Source organism: Macaca nemestrina, chromosome 9, assembly GCF_043159975.1.
Source record: "Macaca nemestrina isolate mMacNem1 chromosome 9, mMacNem.hap1, whole genome shotgun sequence".
Classification (NCBI taxonomy): Eukaryota; Metazoa; Chordata; class Mammalia; order Primates; family Cercopithecidae; genus Macaca; species Macaca nemestrina.
The window spans coordinates 45,994,830-46,015,228 of NC_092133.1; the positions used below are offsets into that span (position 1 = coordinate 45,994,830).

At 35.3% G+C, this 20,399-nt stretch overlaps 1 protein-coding gene across 5 annotated transcripts in view; it reads left to right on the forward strand.

Moving 5' to 3' along the window:
- Positions 1–20,399, forward strand: part of LOC105480864 (ATPase family AAA domain containing 1) — an 86,833-nt gene that overhangs the window by 41,347 nt on the left and 25,087 nt on the right. For all 5 annotated transcript variants that reach the window (XR_011607757.1, XM_011740060.3, XM_011740087.3 and 2 more), the window contains exons 3-5: positions 7,929–8,027; positions 10,243–10,363; positions 14,956–15,156. Coding sequence is in view for 4 of the 5 variants with exons in the window: in XM_011740060.3 (XP_011738362.1) it covers positions 7,929–8,027; positions 10,243–10,363; positions 14,956–15,156 (421 nt within the window). In the remaining variant the exon portion in view is untranslated. The remainder of the gene's footprint in view (positions 1–7,928; positions 8,028–10,242; positions 10,364–14,955; positions 15,157–20,399) is intronic.

Sequence of the window (20,399 nt, forward strand, 5' to 3'; positions counted from 1 at the left end):
GAGAGTTACAATTTCACACCCTTTAAAAGAGGAGAGAAAACTGAAAATGGCGAGATGCAATAAAAGTTGAAGTTTGGGTTAGAAAAAAATTAAAATCTCTTGTAATTTATTAAGAGTAAATCAGTCCCTTAAGAAAATTTCATTGTTTTAACCAGTGATTTAATGTTTCTATCTATCTATATATATATTTACATCAAGTCCAATCATCTCTAGAAAGACCATTTTAATTTCCCTTTAATTATACAAAAGTTTTTTTGTTTGTTTTTTAAATAAATCCTTTTATTGTGACTTAGACCATTCATGACATGCTTGGACTCTGTGGTTTGTCCTGACCATCCTCTTTCTTAACCAGTCATTTTATTGTAGGACTAAATTTACCATATAAGATACTTCTTTTTAAGCTTTCTTACCAAAACAACCCTCTTTATTTTTACAACTTTCTTTACATGCCTCTTACTTCCTGGTTCCTTTTACCTTCTTTTATACATGACCTAAATAAGCTTTGAATTAGACAAAAATTGTTCACCTTTTTAAAAAGGGCACACTTTTTTTTCAGAAAGAATGTTTTTCTACAATATGTTTTATTGAAATATCTATTATTTAATTTAGTTTAACTTTAGATTCTAAATTATGATGAGTTTGTCTACAATTATCCCATTGCATTTACCTAATTATTTTAATTGTTTACCTAGATTATTTATGAAAACTGCAATAGTCATTATTTAAAGTTACAGAACCGCATTGCAAAATTATAACTGAGACAGTGAAAAAGATCTGACCTCACTCACTTCATCTTGCGTCTAACCTCCAAGCTGTCCTCGTTCATTCCTGGGCATAGGCGGAACTAACTTTGGGAGGAACTTTGTTTATAGTTTAGCTTTGAAACAAAGGCAATAACAACCTTTTCCCAGAACAAACCTTACTGCCTATGGACTAGGTCACCTAAAGCCACAAGATTAGAAGTTATGATAGTCTTACTAACTTCAAGATGTAGCTATTTTCATTAAACTAATATCAATGTCTTATTTATTAACAGTTACGCAAGAGGAGATCATTCTGTTTGGGGCTGGGTTTATGGTTTTTAATCCCTATGCCAAATTTTGACACTTTGATAGTATTTTGCAGGGATAAATATGAAATTGCTTGATTAATAAATGTGAACAAATATATATGTTGGCAATTCTTAAGACATTTCTAATATTACTTTACCAGTAATTTTAAAGCTAGCTTATTTATTAAAGATTTTATTAAATTACGTAAACTTGAAAAGCATTTGACTAGTCTTCTCTTTTTTCCTGATAAAGTATTTGATTCAAGCACTTTTATTTTCTTAAGCCAATTAGTTAGCGCCCTTTTATATATTTTCAGTAGTCAAACATTGTGTATACAACACATAAATACATAGACATATTAGGCATGCTGGTAGAAGTACATATTATAGATTCATAAAAACTTCTATTTTCCTACCTTAGACTTTCAAATTCTTAATAACCTTTTTCACTATCCTAGGCAGTTGTCAGCTAAATAGCCTTTAATTTGCATATTAAAGGAAACAACTCAGGTGAACATCAAATAGCAAAGTTTACACCACAAAGTATGGAAAGGAAAAGTCTAGTGTGCTAGAGGGAAATTAAAATGGATTTAATTGCCAGTTAAACATAGGGCTATGGAAATTTTATAAAGGCCTTTTAAATACACACTCTCACACACACACACACACACACACACACACACACACACACACATCCTATAGCTTTTACTTTGGAACTTTAGCCATGACATAAATACAAATTCACTGGCTTGCAAAAACACCACCACCAACAACAACAAAAAACCTGTTAGATCCAAACAGTGCTTTTTATCTTAGTAGAAAAATAACAGCAGATGTAAAGCAGCCAGAAAAGACAGAAAAAGAGAACGTAGGAACTTTGTAGTTTGTCGGTCGACCTGAGAGTTCTTTTTCCTTAATGTAAATGTGCACAAAGACCATGTTACTTCCATTTTACATAAACTCTGGCAAGTAGTGGTGCCATAAAACCTATGGAGTGCTTGAAAGAGGATCATTCTCCTCATTCTTAGATCGTTTCCCACTTTTTCTTAAAAGGAGGAACTGAGCTGTGGCCTAGGGTTTTTATGTGTGGATCAGTGTGCGCTGCTTGTGGGCAGGACTCCACAGTGTGTCACCACTGAGTTGTTTCCACCATTTTATGTGTCTCAGTTTCTCTCTCCAGAGGTCTGTGACCTCTGGGAGGGCTCAAAACGTGGGATGATCGGGCCTTATGTGCGTTTCCTGGACGAGCCATTTTAAAAATTAATTTTTGTTGGGGATTTTCTTGTAAGGCTACTGCATGTCAAGGGATGTTAACCCCCTATAACACTCCCATTAGGCTCCCAGTCACCCAGGGGCACCTTTTGGCTGGGGGGAGCAAAACACTATTTCTCTTTGGAGCTGAGAAAACTCAATCTCTCATTTACCTGCGAAAACAGCAGTTCAGTTCCTCATGCAAATGTGCACAGAAAAGCCAAATCGAGATTAATTTTGGGAGAAAAGGCAATAGAGAAGACCCTTTAGAATGCATCTCTGAGGTAGAATCAGGATCCTTAAATAACAACTTCCTAGGAGAAAAAACAACCAAGACCACTTCCTGTAAACTGTGCTCAGCCACCCCTAACTTTGTAGCTCTCATTCACCATTACACACATCAAGGTCAGATCCTGTCATGGCACAAGATAATCTCTGGTACCCCCAAGCCAAAAAAGTCAGGTTATGGAATACAGGAAGACAGAGGTTTAGACTTAAGAAGAATCTGCCCATGACTCTTGAAACTCCACAAGGAAAATAGAACCCTCTAAAAGGGGTGAGTGGCGCCTTTGTTCTGAATTCTTTAAATGGGTTCAAGTCATTGGAAACCTTCTCTAGATTTTTTGGTACTGCAGATAGCAAAAGGGGAAAGAGTAGTATAGGGTGGAAGAAAAGTAAATTAAAGGACATTTGTTTTTTTGAGACAGTAAGCAAACACAGAAACCAAACGCATGGATTTTTGTTTTTGTTTTTTTCCTTTCCTCTTTTGCAGCAGCGAGGAATTTTAGTCAAATTAGAAAGGCTTTGTTACCCATAATTTGGAATTCTCACTTGGATTTGACCAAGTCAAATTGAGTTTGTCAAATCTAATGGGAGAAAGACCAGAACAAACAAACAACAAAAGACTCAACAGTATGATCACTGAGTGCTCTAATGGTAGGGAGAAATTAAGATCAGGTAGTTGTTAAATTTTAGCGAAGACAAAACCCCAATTCAGCTACGGATAGGTATCAGGCTGAAGACTGCTCTGTACATCCTAGAAGCACGAAAAAAGTCAAAACGCATCTTCCCTGCTAGGAGTGAGCTCAAACTCCGTAAAGGAGTTACCTGCCCTCCATCGTCATGGAAGCAGGAAATCTTGCTTTCCTTGTTGGAAGCAAGTGAAACTCCAAAAAAAGGGAGTTGTATAGCAAAATAAACTTTAGGTCTCCACCAAATTTGGGGAGATCAGGTGTTATATGGAGGGGGCACTCACAGACATCAGCAAATAGTACTATTGGTTTGAGCCATAAAGTTAGCTCATGCTGGTATCAAGCACCGATAGATTTGTTAAAGGTCAGGGGCACCTCCACTCAGAATCTCTTCACAGTCACCAAAATGTGAACCCCACATATCTGAGACAGGTCTCAGTTAATTTAGAAAGTTTATTTTGCCAAGGTTGAGTACACGGGCCAATGACACAGCCTCAGGAGGTTCTGATGACATGTGCCCAAAGTGGTCAGAGCTCAGTTTGGTTTTATACATTTTAGGGAGACATGAAACACCAGTCAACATGTGTAAGGTGAACATTGGGTTCTGTCTGGAATTTGAAACAAAGGCTGGACAACTTGAAGCAAGGAGGGGGCTTCCGGTTCATAGGTAGATAAAAGACAAATGGTTGCATTCTTTTGAATTTCTTATTAGCTGCTCCAAAGGAGGCAGTAAGATAGCATTTATCTCAGTGAGCCAGAGGGGTGACTTTGAATAGAATGGGAGGCAGGTTTGCCCTAAGCAGTTCCCAGCTTCACTTTTCCCTTTGGCTTAGTGATTTGGGGTCCCCAAGATTTATTTTCCTTTTACAGTTCAATGCCATCTTACCCAAGAACTTTCAGAATATATAATGGTACAATGAGAGGAAAGAGATATAAGTACATTAACCCTAAAAGAAGATCACTGTTTCCGCATGTGTAGAAGAAGAAAGATGTTAATGTAAATTTGTGATAAGTGATTATACCTATTATATAACGATAATTATGTACTCAGAATCCTTGCTAGTTCCCATTTAAATGCATTTTTAAAAAGCCTTATATCAGTGATTTGTCTGCACACACTTAAATTGGAACAATTCAGCTGTGACCTCGGTAAAAAGATCAGAGGTTGTCAATGTTTCTAACTTAAGTTTAATTCGTTCATCTCTGATTTTTCACTCTTGTTAATGACATGTCCAACTTTCTAAACTGATTCTTCCAAAAGGACAATTTTATGAATCTTTTAGAACCTGAATGAAGTGAGTGTTAGCTCATAAGTATTTTCTTTGCTGCTGTTTTTCCCCTTTTCTGCCTTCCCCACTCCAGGCAAAAATATTAGTTTAATATATCCTATTCCACTTAATCTTTTTGAAAAAATAATACTTTACATGGAGAAAAAATGAAATAGCTTGAAAAGGTAAAAAATGGTGTGAAAGGATAGAAAATCTTATGGAACAGTCAAAAGAATATGGGTATACAGTAAAAGGTAAGTTTTCCTCCTCCTTTTGGCCCCCACTCCCCATCTAACTCATTTTCCCTCCACAGAAACAACAACCACTTGGAGATACCTACTTTAAAAAAAAAAAAAAAAACAAGCAAACCACGGTGACCAGAAAAGATAACTTTCATTAAGCTATAAACAAGAAAGCATGCATAAACATAAGCCATTTTTACAGTAGTCCAATGATAATTTTGTTTTTCTGCTTATCTAGTGGTTCACTTGAAAGTTAAAACTAGGCAATTGTATAACTTCTTCCTGGGACACAGTGTGTTTGGTGGCAGTTTTGGTGTGTTTTTTGGTGCTTTTCATTTATTCACTAGCCATGTTCTGCTCTCCCAAATGAGGATTATTAGTGTTTCAGCAGAATATGGGATTCGAAATTAGACAAATCAGTATTCGAACTCTGTTAATGTCACTTCCTAGCTGTATAATCCTGACATTTCTTTTAATTTCTCTGACCTGTAAATTCCTCATCTAAATAATAGAGATAATAATAGTTACTTCTCAGGTTAATTTTAAGGGTTGATTGTAAATTACCTAGCACGGTGCTAGATGTGGTAGGTGCTCAATAAAACCATTAATTCCTTTTCCCTTTTCTTTCAATGATATATTGTGAATACAACCTGAAGAGATTGTTAAAGTGGGACTGCTGTTGCAGGAAAGAGATGTTAGGTAAACTTGACAAGATAACATTTTCTATCTCTATATAAACTAAACATTATTCATTTGTCATTTTTATTTAGGAAGTTCCAGATAGAAATAAAGGCTATTCTTTAAATCAAGAGGCAGTTGTGGCATAGAGTAAAATTTTCAGGGCAACTAGCTAATAGGGGAAAAAGCAGGGTTTCCCAGATCAGGCATTGTTGACATTTTGGGCCAGTAATTCTTTGGGATGGGGAAAGGGAGGCTGTCCTGTGCCTTGTAGAATGTTCAGTGGCATCTCTACCTCTACGGACTAGATGCTGGTATCACCCTACCCCCAAGTGTGACAACCAAAAGTATTTCCAGAGTTTGCTAAATGTCCCCTGGGAAAACCACTGTCTTCGAGCGTTGCTTAAAAAGAACACATGTAGGAGGGTTTCACATTTACTGTAGCATAATGAAAATGAAGAGTAAATGTTATTCAGTTGCTAAAATAGGATACTTTTATAACTGACATGTAAATGACTTATGGCAGTAAAAGAGAAGTTATTTACAAGAGATAAAGGAATCTACAAAAGATTATCTATTGATTCAGTGATTTTGCAGGGGCAAGATAAATAAGAGATTTATCCTATTTGGTTGTGTGATGTGGTTCATAGCACTTTTTAAAAATTCTTATGAGACAGGATTTCTCTCTTGTCTAGGCTGGAATGCAGTGGCATGATTATGGCTCACTGCAGCCTTGATCTCCAAGGCTCAAGTAATCCTCCTCCCTCAGCCTCCAGAGTAGCTAGGACTACGGGCGTGTGCTACCACATCCAGCTAAGTTTTGATTTTTTGTAGAGATGGCGTCTGTGTTGCCCACACTGGTCTTGAACTCCTGGGCTCAAGCAGTCCTCCCAACTCAGCCTCCCAAAGTGCTGGGATTACAAGTGTGTGCCCCCATTCCTGGCCCCCATAGTACTTTTTTTTTTTTTTTTGAGACGGAGTCTCGCTGGAGTGCGGTGGCCGGATCTCAGCTCACTGCAAGCTCCGCCTCCCGGGTTTACGCCATTCTCCTGCCTCAGCCTCCCGAGTAGCTGGGACTACAGGCGCCAGCCACCTCGCCCGGCTAGCTTTTTGTATTTTTTTAGTAGAGACGGGGTTTCACCGTGTTAGCCAGGATGGTCTCGAACTCCTGACCTCGTGATCCGCCCATCTCCGCCTCCCAAAGTGCTGGGATTACAGGCTTGAGCCACCGCGCCCGGCGAGAGTACTTTTTTTTAAAGGTATTAAATACATTTATCCTAACCTCCTAGCGATTCTATAACTAAAATGCTGTGTGATGCGGATTTCCTTTTAGAGCAGTCATAACCCTGGACAGACAGCAAGATTCTATATAATCAAAAGCATTTTAGGAAAATGTAATAACCAAAACTTAGGTAAACCTGATTTACCAGAGTCCCTTCATTTCTAAAATGTTCACTTAATTGAAATTTGAATTTGTTATGTATAGATTTTTAAAGACTCTTTCGTGGTTATAAACTCCAATCTTAAAATTGAAGAAATCAGGGCAAATATGTGTGGTAGTTAAGTATGGACTCTAGTGTTGGACTCCTTGAATTCATATCTTGTTTCTTCTCTTTGCTAACTTTTAACCAAAGGCAAATTACTTAATCATGCTAAACTTCAGTTTCTTTTTCTGTGATTGGGAAAATATTATGCCTATCTCATAGTATTGGCTCTGAGGATTCAGTAAGTTAATCCTTTTACTGTATTTTGGCATAATATTTGGCACACTCAGTAAATGTTTTTCATTATCTTTATTTTAATTGAAAGCTTTGTTGTGTTGCTAGAACTCATAGGTTTAATGCTGGTTGTGGCCTGCTTTGAGAATATATGCAAATATACTTCTAATGTAGAGTTATTTTTATTATAACTCTGGTTGCCTAGTCCCAGGAATTGACTTCTACCTGAAAGGGACAGCATATCAGAGCAATTTCAAATGGGATATGTATGGCCATCTATTGTAGATACCTGGATTAATTTGAAGGAAGTTGGAAATCCGTTTCAGATACTCAGTTTAAAGAAACTTCAGTTACACATTTCTTGCCCTCCTTAACTCCTGTGTCTTTCATCTTGAGATTTTACCCTTACCTGTCATGATAGTCCTATTAGGAATGAGAAACTAAGCTGTATCCTAGAGTCTGATTGAAACAATGGGAGCCTCTCTTGGAAGTGCAAGATCTCTTCAGTCACGTACCCTGTTTTCTCATTTCCTGAAAGGTAGTTAAATTTCCCTGATTTCTGTAAAATAGAGCCTCAAATCTTTACCTGAGGGCTCACAATGGAGAAGGCTAAGATCAAGGGACCTAGAATATCCTTGGAAATTTCCTGTGTATCTGTTCATTGCTCTTTAGACTTCACATATATCTATTTCGAAGTGCCAGTATCTAAATATCAAGTCAAAGGAGGTTGTTTGTTCTTTTCGTTCTAGGCAGAAAAACTAATGAAGCAAATTGGTGTGAAAAATGTGAAGCTCTCAGAATATGAAATGAGTATTGCTGCTCATCTAGTAGACCCTCTTAATATGCATGTATGTATCTTTAATCTTATTTAAGATTTTTTTGGAGGTGGGGGTGGGTTCTAGCATTTTGTGTCAGGGGTCCTAAAGATCATGGCCGGGTTCATTGATTCTCTAGGCTGAATCATAAGACTTGGCATATAGTTGTATTCCTGTATATGATTTATTACACTGAAAAGATACAAAGCAAAATCAGCAAAGGGAAGGTGGCATGGGATGAAGTCTAAAGGAAGCCAGGCACAAGATTCAAACTGGAGTCACCCAGTGCTTAATTAGTGCATCAAGTTGTGACAACACATGTGCAATGTTGTCACCTGGAAAGCTCACTGGAGACTCAGTCTTCAACATATTTATTGGGGGCTGGTTATATAGATTCCCTCTTCCCTTAAATGTACCAAAATTCTAGACTCCCAGAAGGAAAATGGGTGTTTCACCATAAACCATATTGTTTGCACAGTTTAGGCACAGTGAGCTGTTCTTGTCAAGAAATGATGGGACTCTCCTGAAATCTAAGTTCCCACATGCCAGCCAAGGGCCAGTCTTGCAAGTATGCCTTCCCAAAGGATAACAGTCTCAGGCTTACTTTGTTAACTCTTTTTCTGTACACGTTTGTTTAGTAAAACTTTTATATATTTGCCTTTGTGGTATATAAAGCATACTGCTTTAAGTCATGTGGATGTTTGTTTTATGGAGTTTAAACCTAGATTTTCATAATATGGTATGATAACACAGGATACTGAATCCCAGGTTTTCCGTTAATGGCCTTGGCAAATAATTTCCTCTTTGAGTCTCAGTTCCCTCATGTATAATCTAGAGATAATAAAACCTGCTTTACCTACTTCATAAGGATTATTTTGAGGATGAGCTTGATGTAATGTATAAGATCCTATATATTTTGTAATGATAGTAATACATTTATAAATTCTATAAATAGAATATATTTCCCTAATACATTAATGATATATTGCTATAAATAAATGGAATGAAATAGCCCCATCTCCAAATCTAGAAAATAAAAGTCTGCAGTGTCTTAATATCTGTGTATACAGAGACATGCACACACCCTAGAATTAAGCCTGCATTTGAATTTGATTTATAAATTTACAATGGTACCTTCTTGGAACCCTACCTATGTTAATTTCTGAATAAATCTGTACTAGCAGACTTAGTTTTTTGCTGCAGTTACAATGAAAGTTATTTTTTTTTTCGGATCTGGCTGCTGGTTTGCACCTTTTCTTTTTATCTTTTTTTTTTTTACATTATGAAGGAAAGAATCTATTGTAAAGTATTGCTTCTGATTGGCCCCAACTCCAGCTCCTTTACTGTGCCATTCCTTTCAGGACAAGTTGAATCAGGTTTTTCTTGTCTATTTTGAAAATATATATGCCCTGTTTTTATTTATAGAGATACATCCTTAAGTTTCAACATAGATTTAAACTTTTTTTTTTTTTTTCCCCCGAGAGGGAATCTCACTCTGTCACGCAGGCTGGAGTGCAGAGGTGTGATCTTGGCTCACTGCAACCTCCACTTCCTGGCTTCAGGCGATTCTCCTGCCTCAGCCTCCCAAGTAGCTGGGACTGCAGGCACACACCACCACACCTGGTTTATTTATTTATTTATTTATTTTGTATTTTTAGTAGAGACGGGGTTCACCATGTTGGCCAGGCTGGTCCCGAACTCCTGACCTCGAGTGATCCGCTCACTTGGCCTCCCATAGTGCTGGGATTACAAGCATGAGTGACCACGCCTGGCCCATAGGTTTACTTTTGATGGATAAAATTCAGAAGTCATGTTTTGTAAGACCTTATTTCTAAAATTAATTTCCGTGGTGCTTGACAACATCCTATATAAAATAGGTACATTCCTGATGAGCTCTTTCCCATTAGCCAGTGCTAAATTATGTCTCAACTGGTTCTCAATATTCTTATGGCAGAGTATTTCCTCCTTATAAGTGGAATGAATTTCGCTTATTAGACCCTTGCAGATTTTTGAGTACCTGACTTACAGATTTTTAATAGTAGATAGTTGACTATTAAATTCCTTTTTCCATTTTCATAGCAGTTTATTTCATTATTGCTTGGAAAAGTCTTTACTCATGTTAATATATGATTTTAACTTATTTATGTGTAAATTATCACATTAACATTTGCTATTTTGGGAGGGTTCTTTTTTACTTTAGTGAGTGTACATTTGTAGTAAAATTCATGTTGACCTTAACTTTTGCCAGGTTACTTGGAGTGATATAGCAGGTTTAGATGATGTCATTACGGATCTGAAAGACACAGTCATCTTACCTATCAAAAAGAAACATTTGTTTGAGAATTCCAGGCTTCTGCAACCTCCAAAAGGTATGGTAAAGGTATATATTCGCTGAATGCATTAAAATCCTAGAAAACATTGAAACTTCCTGCATTGTAGAACTAGTTTTTGTGAAATAAGATTCTCAAGAATATGCAGAGATCTAGATGAACAATTTCTTAAAATAATTGCTCATTCTTTAGCATCTGAAATTGAGATAAACTTTTTCCCTGTATTTACATGTTAAAATACTTGTTAAAATAATCTCTTTCAATTTCATTTCTCTTACTTCCAAGTAAATTAAAATTTGGAAAATCAAGATTAAAGAAAAATTCAAAGTCATAATAAAAGGTTTTTGTTTTGTTTTGTTTTCAAGCCAAGACATTTTTTTCTTGTTTCACAACTCCAACGATCTTATTTTTAGAATGTAATGATTCTTTTTCAGGAAATATTGATCTGCAGATGAACTAGAAATTAAATATTTCACTTTGATGGAGATGTTTGCTTATTCAAAATCACTTTGAAAGTCTTGGAACACAAGAATTGAATGTGCTCATAACTGCATCATTAAGTGTAATTCTTGTTCATTCAAATATTTTTCTTTTCTTTTCTCTTTTCTTTTCTTTTCTTTTCCTTTTCGAGATGGGGTCTCACTCTGTCACCCGAGTTGAAATGCAGTGGCATAATCGTGGCTCACTTCAACTTCAAGACCCAGTTAGCAGAGTGGATACCAAATTATGGAGGGACTACTTCAAAAGTTATATGTAAATTTGCTTCTTCTTTGAAAGCATTGTCCAATTTAAAAGTTACATGAATATTTTCTGATTATATAAAGTTTTGCTATTTGAACTTTTTCACCTTTATGTTTTTGGACAATTTTTAATCAAGAAAAACAGTTTTTGAAGATCATTAATTTATGTTTTGACCCTCAACATAAATTGGATATTAGTGTATAGAATCAGAGTGTAAAATCAGATGCATCCTTATTTGTTCCATTTTGGGACTGGAAATAGATTACCTAGGTTGGAATTATTGACAATTTTATGTTATACAGTTTATTGCTATCTGAGCTGAAAGTGATCACTGCTTCACATAGACTACAAAAAGATAATTGGAGAGTGACTGTGCAGTATCTCTGCAGTGCATGAGGTCATATGTAACTATTGTGTATAGATATAAAGTTGAAGCTAGTGCACACCATCATGCCACTAATTGATGACAGGGAAATTGGGGCACACATAAGATACTGATGGTTATATTAAAAAAAAATGATTTTCCCCCCAAACGTTTAAAAATTTACAACAGTTAAAATTCCAACAAAATCCATCTGAATACCATATGGCTTCCTCTGCAAACTTTCTGAATTCTGTATTGTTATTTTGGTATATAAATTTTATTATATTTGTGAATGTTATACTTCATGTTTTGGTGCATTCTTTAAAATGTGAATAACCTAAGGAAAAAATAATTTTAAAAATAGATTTTCTGAGGTTATAAAGACCCATATTCTTCTCAAGTACTTTATATTTAAGCAGATCTAATTTATATAGATGTATATTTTTGCACCATTTGGACAATTTTTATATTAAAGCCGATAAACTGTTGTCCAAAAAAGAAAAATAGTCACTATTAAGGTGGAATATTAGTCACAAATGAGGATTATCTCAAATTTGGATTTGTTTGTCCCAGTACTTTTTTTCTTCCTTATCCTTTTTTTTTTTGAGACAGAGTCTTACTGTCTCTCCCAGGCTGGAGTGCAGTGGTGTAACCATAGCCCATTGCTGCAGCCTCCTGGGCTCAAATGATCCTCCTGCCTCTCGGTCCTGAATAGCTGGAACTGCAAGGCATGTACCAACCATGTCTGCCTAATGTTTTAATTTTTTGTAGAGACAGGGTCTCACTTTGTGGCCCAGGCTAGTCTTGAACTCCTGGGCTCAAGTTATCCTCCTGCCTTGGCATCCCAAAGTGTTGGGATTACAGGTGTGAGCCACTATGCCCAGCCTCTTCCTAAATCTTTTATTTGCATGTAGCACTTACTAAGTAAAGCCATTACCAAATACATCCATCTTAAAAAGGGATTTAAATTTTTAAGCCTCTATAAAGCATAAGATAATAAACACAGTTTTTATTTGTTGAAATTGGTTATAAAACTATGAGATTAAGCTCAAAGAACTAATTTAAAGGTTGCAAAGCTAGTAATTAAAGCCAAATGCCTCACATTCATTTGCAGTACTCGTTTGTCACCCATCATAAATATTATCACTGTGGAGACCATTTTAGGAAAGTAAGTAGAAAAGGTGCCACTCTAAATAATGTTTTCTCTAGACTGACTGGTAATGTGTCAAACAAGCCAACGTGAATTTTAGTGTAATCTTTTTTTTTTTTTGAGATGGAGTCTCGCTCTGTTGCCCACGCTGGAGTGCAATAGCGCAGTCTTGGCTCACTGCAAACTCTGCCTCTGTTCAAACTCTGTTCAAGAGATTCTTCTAACTCAACCCCCCGAATAGCTGGGAATACAGGCGTGCACCACCATGCCTAGCTAATTTTTTGTATTTTAATAGAGTCAGGGTTTCACCGTATTACCTAGGATGGTCTCAATCTCCTCACCTTGTGATCTGCCCGCCTCAGCCTCCCAAAGTGCTGGGATTATAGGCGTGAGCCACAGGAGTGGGGATAAAGCAGTTTACTGAATAACTATAAGGCTAACACTTATGTAACTACTACATAGGTCAAGAAGGGGATATTGACAGCTCCTGTTATTTGTTACAGCCTATCCCCAGAAAGTTAGGATAGCCAAAAGCTTTCTTTGCATATTGTATCTTTAGGCACTCCAGACCCTCGTAACTGCTCAGTTAATAACACTAATTGTAATCCTTGAAGAAGAATATTTGGAAAAACTTCATCCTGCTAAGAAGTAACAAAACCGAACTACTAGAAAGGAAATATTCCGAGTGATAAATGAATAATTTGAAACAAACACAACATTCTAAAAGCACGGAATATGTTTATGAAGTGGTAGAGTAGCTACAAAGTCAACAAAATATGGAGGCTTTTGCATAAATACTTTGTTCTAAAACCCTGAAATTTAATTTAGTTTTCAAGAAAGTACTAAGTGTAACAGTATAAAAACCCAGAGATTTAAGTAACATGTGTATAAAAGTTTTCTAATGGATATGCATTCTATATTAAATTATGTGATCAAAATGATGAAATTAATGATAATTCCAAGTATCTGCAAACAAGTGGTTTTAGATTACTATTCTGTATTGTTTCATATGAGCCATCTAAAAGAAAAGTGTCAGTAGAAGATTCAGATTATAACTGACTTAACCAAATTTTAAGCACCTAAGTGAACTTAGCTAAAATTTGCAGAATGCTTGAAAATACAATTAACATGTATTGGTAAAGCTTATGGATTTAAATTTAAACATCAGCTTTGGAAAAGTTTAGTATGATTAAACTTGGATTAGTTGCTGTTAGAACTTGAATCTTCAAGAATTATGAAGACCAGTAGAAAATTCTATGTATGCTTGAGGAAGAGCTTGAACATTATTTTGAAGTGTTTGATGTGAAAAATAAAATTGCTAGAGTTATGGAATCAAGTGCAGATTTCTTCTTTTTTTAAAAAAATGGAGATATTTTTGGGGAATTTCATACAAAATTATTTTTCTTCTCATTTTGAATTTTATTTTTATTATATATAAGAAAATTTTGGACTCCTCCAGATTGCTTCCAGTTTACCCTAGCATGCCATCTATATAGATGGCATTTTTAAAAATACTGTTTCATAGGAAAAGTTGAGTTTTTAATTAAGCAAGTATTTTGAGAGGTCTGCCTATTACAGTTTTTGTTAGGGCTGTCTGTAGATGGTTTATTTTCATAACCATTGTAGTACTAAGTTTAGGTACCAAATCATGTAGTACTGAATTTAGTAATTTAGTAAAATTATAATTTTAGTATTATATATTTAATATTATTAAATTTAGAAAATGCTATCTCATTTTAGTTGAGAAACAGTTGGTGGTGGTTCCCAAAATGTTCAAGTGTCACCTTAAATTGTATTTAGCAGCAAAATGCTGTTAATGGAGACCACAGGTTAATAATATAGTTTTATTCTTTGGAAATTAAAACAGGAGTGACTGGTAATTTCTGTTTCTTTTAGGAAAAGATTATCAGTTTGGAAAAAGGCGCATGTCCTTTGGCTAAAACTTAATCTGTGAGCAACAGCAAAACAGTGTTTGCCACAATCTGTTTTGAAGTTGTTTACCTTCTGTAGGCTAATATCAAAGCACTGTGGTGCTTTGTTTGCTTGTGAAGGTGGAGGGCCTTAGATGATTTTGCTTATCAACTGTTAATAAAGTGGTATGAATTTGGATGTCAAGGTGAGCATTTAAACTGAACCTTTTCGTGAAGGGAGAGGGCACAGGATGCTGTCATCACCAAATATATGCTCTTAACTGACACTGAACTTAGAACATGGCATCTTGCTTTCTCCTGTCTTAACTACTATAAACAAGGTTAAATAAAAGCAGGATTGAATATTGGGAAAGTTTTTTGTGGAAAGAGTTAATATTCTATTGATTGTCATATAAATTAAAGCAAAGATCCCCTTAACGGCAATAAATAACATATTCATTTCCAGGTGTTCTTCTCTATGGGCCTCCAGGCTGTGGTAAAACGTTGATTGCCAAGGCCACTGCCAAAGAAGCAGGCTGTCGATTTATTAACCTTCAGCCTTCGACACTGACCGACAAGTGGTATGGAGAATCTCAAAAATTGGCTGCTGCTGTCTTCTCCCTTGCCATAAAGCTACAACCATCCATCATCTTTATAGATGAAATAGGTATGCTATGTTTTCTATATGAGTATTTTTAAAGGCCATTTTTAAAGATATTTAGATAATCAGACTTAGTTTTTAACATTTATTAGGCCATATTAATAAAACAACGTAACCAACATCATAATATGCTATGTATAATTTCTGTGTTGTAGAATGAACTATAGACTATATATTTCCTTACTTGATAGATAGGATTTTCTGTCTTTTCTCTGTTACAAACAGTATGCAGTGGACATCCATGTACATGTTTTCTCATGTATATATGTTTGCCCGAGAAAGATAGCTAGAAGTTGAATCATTTGGTTGTGTGGATGTATTTGTCTTCAACCTCATTAGGATTACCAGTTCTTTAAAGTTATTATACCTATTTATGTTTTCCTGCTTGGTGGTAAATTTGGGCATTGGGCATCTTTTAGCATGTCAATTAGTCATTTGGGTTTTCTTATTTGTGAATTCTCAGTATTTCTTTGGAGTTATTTGTAGTTTTATTTTGTTGATGTTTATTATGATTACACCTATTTTCTAGTTTGTTTATCTTTGTTTCTGATATTTTTTATTTTTTTACAGTTGTCTGTAGTCAGTATTTTTCCTTTGTGGTTTATACTTTTTGTATCTGGTTTACAAATACCTTCACTATCCCCATAAATGTTCTCTTTTTAAAAATTATATGTAGCATGAGATAGGAATCTAATTTCATTCTTTTCCAAAAAGACAGCAAACTAGACTATCCTTTGCTGTATGTCATGACTTTTATATTAATGGACTCTTGCTACATTTTATGGATTTATTTTTGTTTTGTTCCTGGTATGTATATTATAAATGTGTATAGTTATACAGTATTATTAGTATTGGGATATATATTTATATAACTTTATTACTGTACTTTTGAATTATATTTTATTGTAGTTACATTTAGTATGATAGGCTATGTAAACATATTGAGAGAAAAACAGATACAGATATATAGTATAGCTTTGTTTTGGTTACTGTTTGCTTTATGTATCTTTTCTCATCAGTTTACTCCAGTTATTTTGGTGTTTTGGTGTGCATCTTGAACAGAGGAGTATATAGCTGGTTTTTTGTCTTTGTTTTTGTTTGTTTTTAAGACAGCATCTCACTCTGTTACCCAGGCTAGAATGCAGTGGCATGATTATGGCTCACTGCAGCTCAACCTCCCCAGGCTCAAGTGAACCTTCCACCTCAGCCTCCTGAGTAGCTGGGACCACAGGTGTGTGCTACCACACCCCACTAATTTTTGTAGAGTCAGGGTTTCTCCATGTTGCCCAGGATGGTCTAAAACTCTTGGGGCCAAGTGATCTGCCCCGCCTTGGCCTCCCAAAGCATTGGGATTACAGGTGTGATCTACCACACCTGGCCTATTAGCTATATTTTCTAAAAATTGTAATCTAAGCTTCCCTTTAACTGGGAAGTGTGATTAGTTTGATTTTATTATGATAGCTGAGATAATTCAGATTTCTTTAAAAAAATTTTTTTTTTCACACTCTGTCACCCAGGCTGGATTGCAGTGGCACAATCATGGCTCTCTGCAGCCTTGACCTCCCCAGCTCAAGTAATCTTCCCACCTCAGCCTTCCAAGTAGCTGAGAATATAGGCGTGTGGCACCATGCCCTGCTAATGTTTTAATTTTTTTGTAGAGATGAGGTCTTACAATGTTGCCTAGATTGGCCCCAAACTTCTGAGCTCAAGTGATCCTCCTGCCTCGGCCTCCTAAAGTGCAGGGATTATGCCACCTAGCTGATTTATTTCTGCTATATTATTTTTTGCTTTTAATTTACCAGTCTAGTAGACTTTTTTGCTTTATTCCCTTTTTCTTGCTATAGGTTTAGAAGTTATACATTCTTTTACTTTAGTGAAATGTTTAGAATATCAACTTAAAAGTCAAAGGTAATCTCTACCCTCCTCCCAAATAATTCACAGAGAACTTAGAACTCTTAGGTAATAATAATATCTCATCTCTTACATGTTATTGTTAAACATTTCATTTTTCTTATACCTTCTATATTGTTTTATACTGGCATTGCTTGTTTAGTGCCACGTTTGCTAGGTTTTTGGCTCACCATTGCTTCTTTGATCTTGTCTTTTCTAGATTTAACTTTGTTTTTACTGAAGTCTTTCAAAGTTCTTTCAGCAAAGGTTGTATAAAGAGTAGATTCTTTCTGCGTGTGAAAATGTGTTAATTCTACCTTCTCTCTTAAATGATACAGAGTAACTTTCAGCATCTTAAAGCTACAATTCCATTGCATTCTAATCTTTCTAATCTTGTTGCTTTTGAGAATTCTCCTTATTGCCCTATATTTGTAAGTAATCTATCCTTTCTTTCTAGTTGCTATTAGATTTTTATGTCATTCTGCTATTTAAGTATGGTTTTCTTCTAGGTCTGCATTTATTTTCATTTAGCCTGCTAAGCCTTACGGTGGTTTATCTGAGGATGTGTGACTTTCAGTAATTCTGGAAGATTTCTCAGCCGTTGTATATCTTTGCATGTTGCAATGCTCCCATTAAAAAAAAAAAAAAAAATTCTCAGGCCTGGTGTGGTGGCTCACATCTGTAATCCCACCACTTGGAGAGGCCAAGGCAGGAGGTTTCCTTGAGTCCAGTAATTCGAGACCAACCTGGACAACACGTGAGACCCCATATCTACAAAAAAATACATAAATTAGCCGGGTATGGTAATGCATGCCTCTAGTCCCAGCTACTTGGGAGGCTGAGGTGAGAGGATCACTTGAGCCCAGGAGATTGAGGATATTCAGTGAGCCAAGGTCATGCCACTGCACTGCAGCCTGGGCAACAGAGCAAGACCCCATCTTCAAAAAAAAAAAATTCTTAATCTCTTTCATTTTGAGTCATTTCTACAGTTTGTCATTTAGTTGTGTACTATATTTAATCAATTCTAAAACATACTTTTTTTTTTTTTTTTTACATTTTAGCATCTTCAGAATTGGGAGAGCATGTTACAATTGAGTTGGCAGCATTTTAAGTTTCTTGTTGGTACATAAAATAATGGTACAACTTAAAAATAGTTCAATTTTTGAGTAGGTTATAAAAAGCAGTTCTTTCCTTGGCTATATTTAATCTTTCAACCATTGGGTTTGTTTTTTGTTTATTATATTTGAACTTTAGAAGTTCTGTTTGGTTCTTTATAAAATGTTTCCCTTTTTTATTGTAGCTTGCTCTTTTAGAATTTCAATCCCTTTTATATCTTTAGAATTTTAAGCATATTATTTTTGTACAGTTTTTGAATTGCTCTTTTCTGAAATTCTAATTTTACTTTATATTGACTCTTTTTTTATATAGTGGTTTGTTTCCTTGTGTCATTTGTAACATTAGATGGCTTTAGGCTTGTTTTTATATGAGAATTATTTGTTGCCTAAGAAGATCTAGAATACTTTTTCTGTCCTCTGCTTAGAACTTCAGGGGTCTGATGGTTCAAAACCAATTTTAGATAATTCCTCAGTTTGTGTGTTCCCGGACTGAATGGTGGTACAAATTTAGACTTCATACCTGAAAGAGACTCCCCATGGTCCTAGTTTTTTATGTGTAAGGAGGACATTTTATCCCTCAGAACCCAGGCAAAGATGGACAAGTTTCCTTGTACAGTGATGAGCAGAATTTTTTTTTTCTTGTCTACCCTTTCTGTGAGTGTTAATCCTTCCAAGCATCTTGGCTTCAGCCTGTATGTGGATGTTAACAACAAAGCAGAACCTTTTGATGCTATGTATGTCTATATGCATACCTGCTGTGTTTACAAACACACAGTGGCATAATCACGTCAAGGTTTTCCAACTCTTATGTTCAGTTCCACTTTTTTCTGAACTCTGGGATTTTTTTTCTTTGTTTCTTGCAACCTCATATCTTCATTAACCTTTTCTAAAATACATTAATAGTGTTTCTTTTTAATAATGGTTTTAAGTTTGCAGAATTGAGCAGAAATCATATAGAGAGTTCCTATATGCCCCCCAGATATATAGTTTCTCCTAGTATTAATACTAGCATAAGACATTTATTAATGAACTAGTATTGATACATTATAGTTAACCAAAGTCCATGGTTTAAGGTTCATTCTTTGTGTTGTACAGTTCTTTGGGCTTTGACAAAGCATAATGTTTTTTATTTATCATTACAGTCTCATACACAATAGTATCAAATATTTGTCCTTCCCTTTTCGTCCCAAACTGCTGGCATCTGCTGATCTTTTTTACTGTCTCTATGGTTGTACCTTTTCTGTAATGTTATAGTTGGAATCATACAATATATAATCTTTTCAGACTGACTTCTTTCCCTTCGCAATATGCATTTAAGTTTCCTCCACATCTTTTCATGATTTGATAGCTTATTTTTATTGCTAAATAATATTCTATTATGTAGATGAACCACAGTTAGTTTTTTCATTCATCTATTAAATGACACCTTGTTTTGGGCAGTTAGGAGTAATGCTGCTGACAGCATCATGTGTAGGTTTTCCTGTGGAAACAGGTTGCATCTCAATTGGGTAGAATACCTAGGAGTACAACAGCTGGATCATATGGTAAAATAATGTTTAGCTTTGTAAGAAACTAGCAAGCGGTCTTCCAAAGGGGCTGTACCATTTTGCATTTCCACCAGCAATAACTGAGGTTTCTGTTGCTATACATCTTCTCTAGCATTGGGTTTTATTAATTTGGGGGATTTTAGCTATTGTAATAGGTATATAGGTATCTAATAGTTTACCATTTTTTAAATTTGTATTTTCGTAATGACATGATGTTGAGCATTGTTTCATATGCTTATTTGTCATCTGTGTATCTTTGTTGAGGTGTCTGTTCAAATCTTTTGCCCATTTTAAAACAACTAATATTTTTTATTGTCTGACTTTTTAATTTCTTAATTGGTACATAATAATTGTACATATGTATGAGGTACCTATGCAATGAGTAAATCAGGCTAATTGGAATATCTATCACCTCAAAGATGTATCATTTATTTGTATTGGGAACAACAATTATGTTATTATCTTATTGTTGAACTTTTAAGAATTCTTTTTATATTTTGGGTCCAAGTCCTCTACCAGGTATGTGTTTGCAAATATTTTTTGCCAGTCTGTGACTTGTCATTTCATTTCCTTAGCAGTATCTTTCACATAGCAGGAATTTTATTTTATTTTTATTTTTATTTTATTTTGTTTTATTTTATTTTGTTTATTTTATATATTTTTTTGAGACAGAGTTTCACTCTTGTTGCCCAGGCTG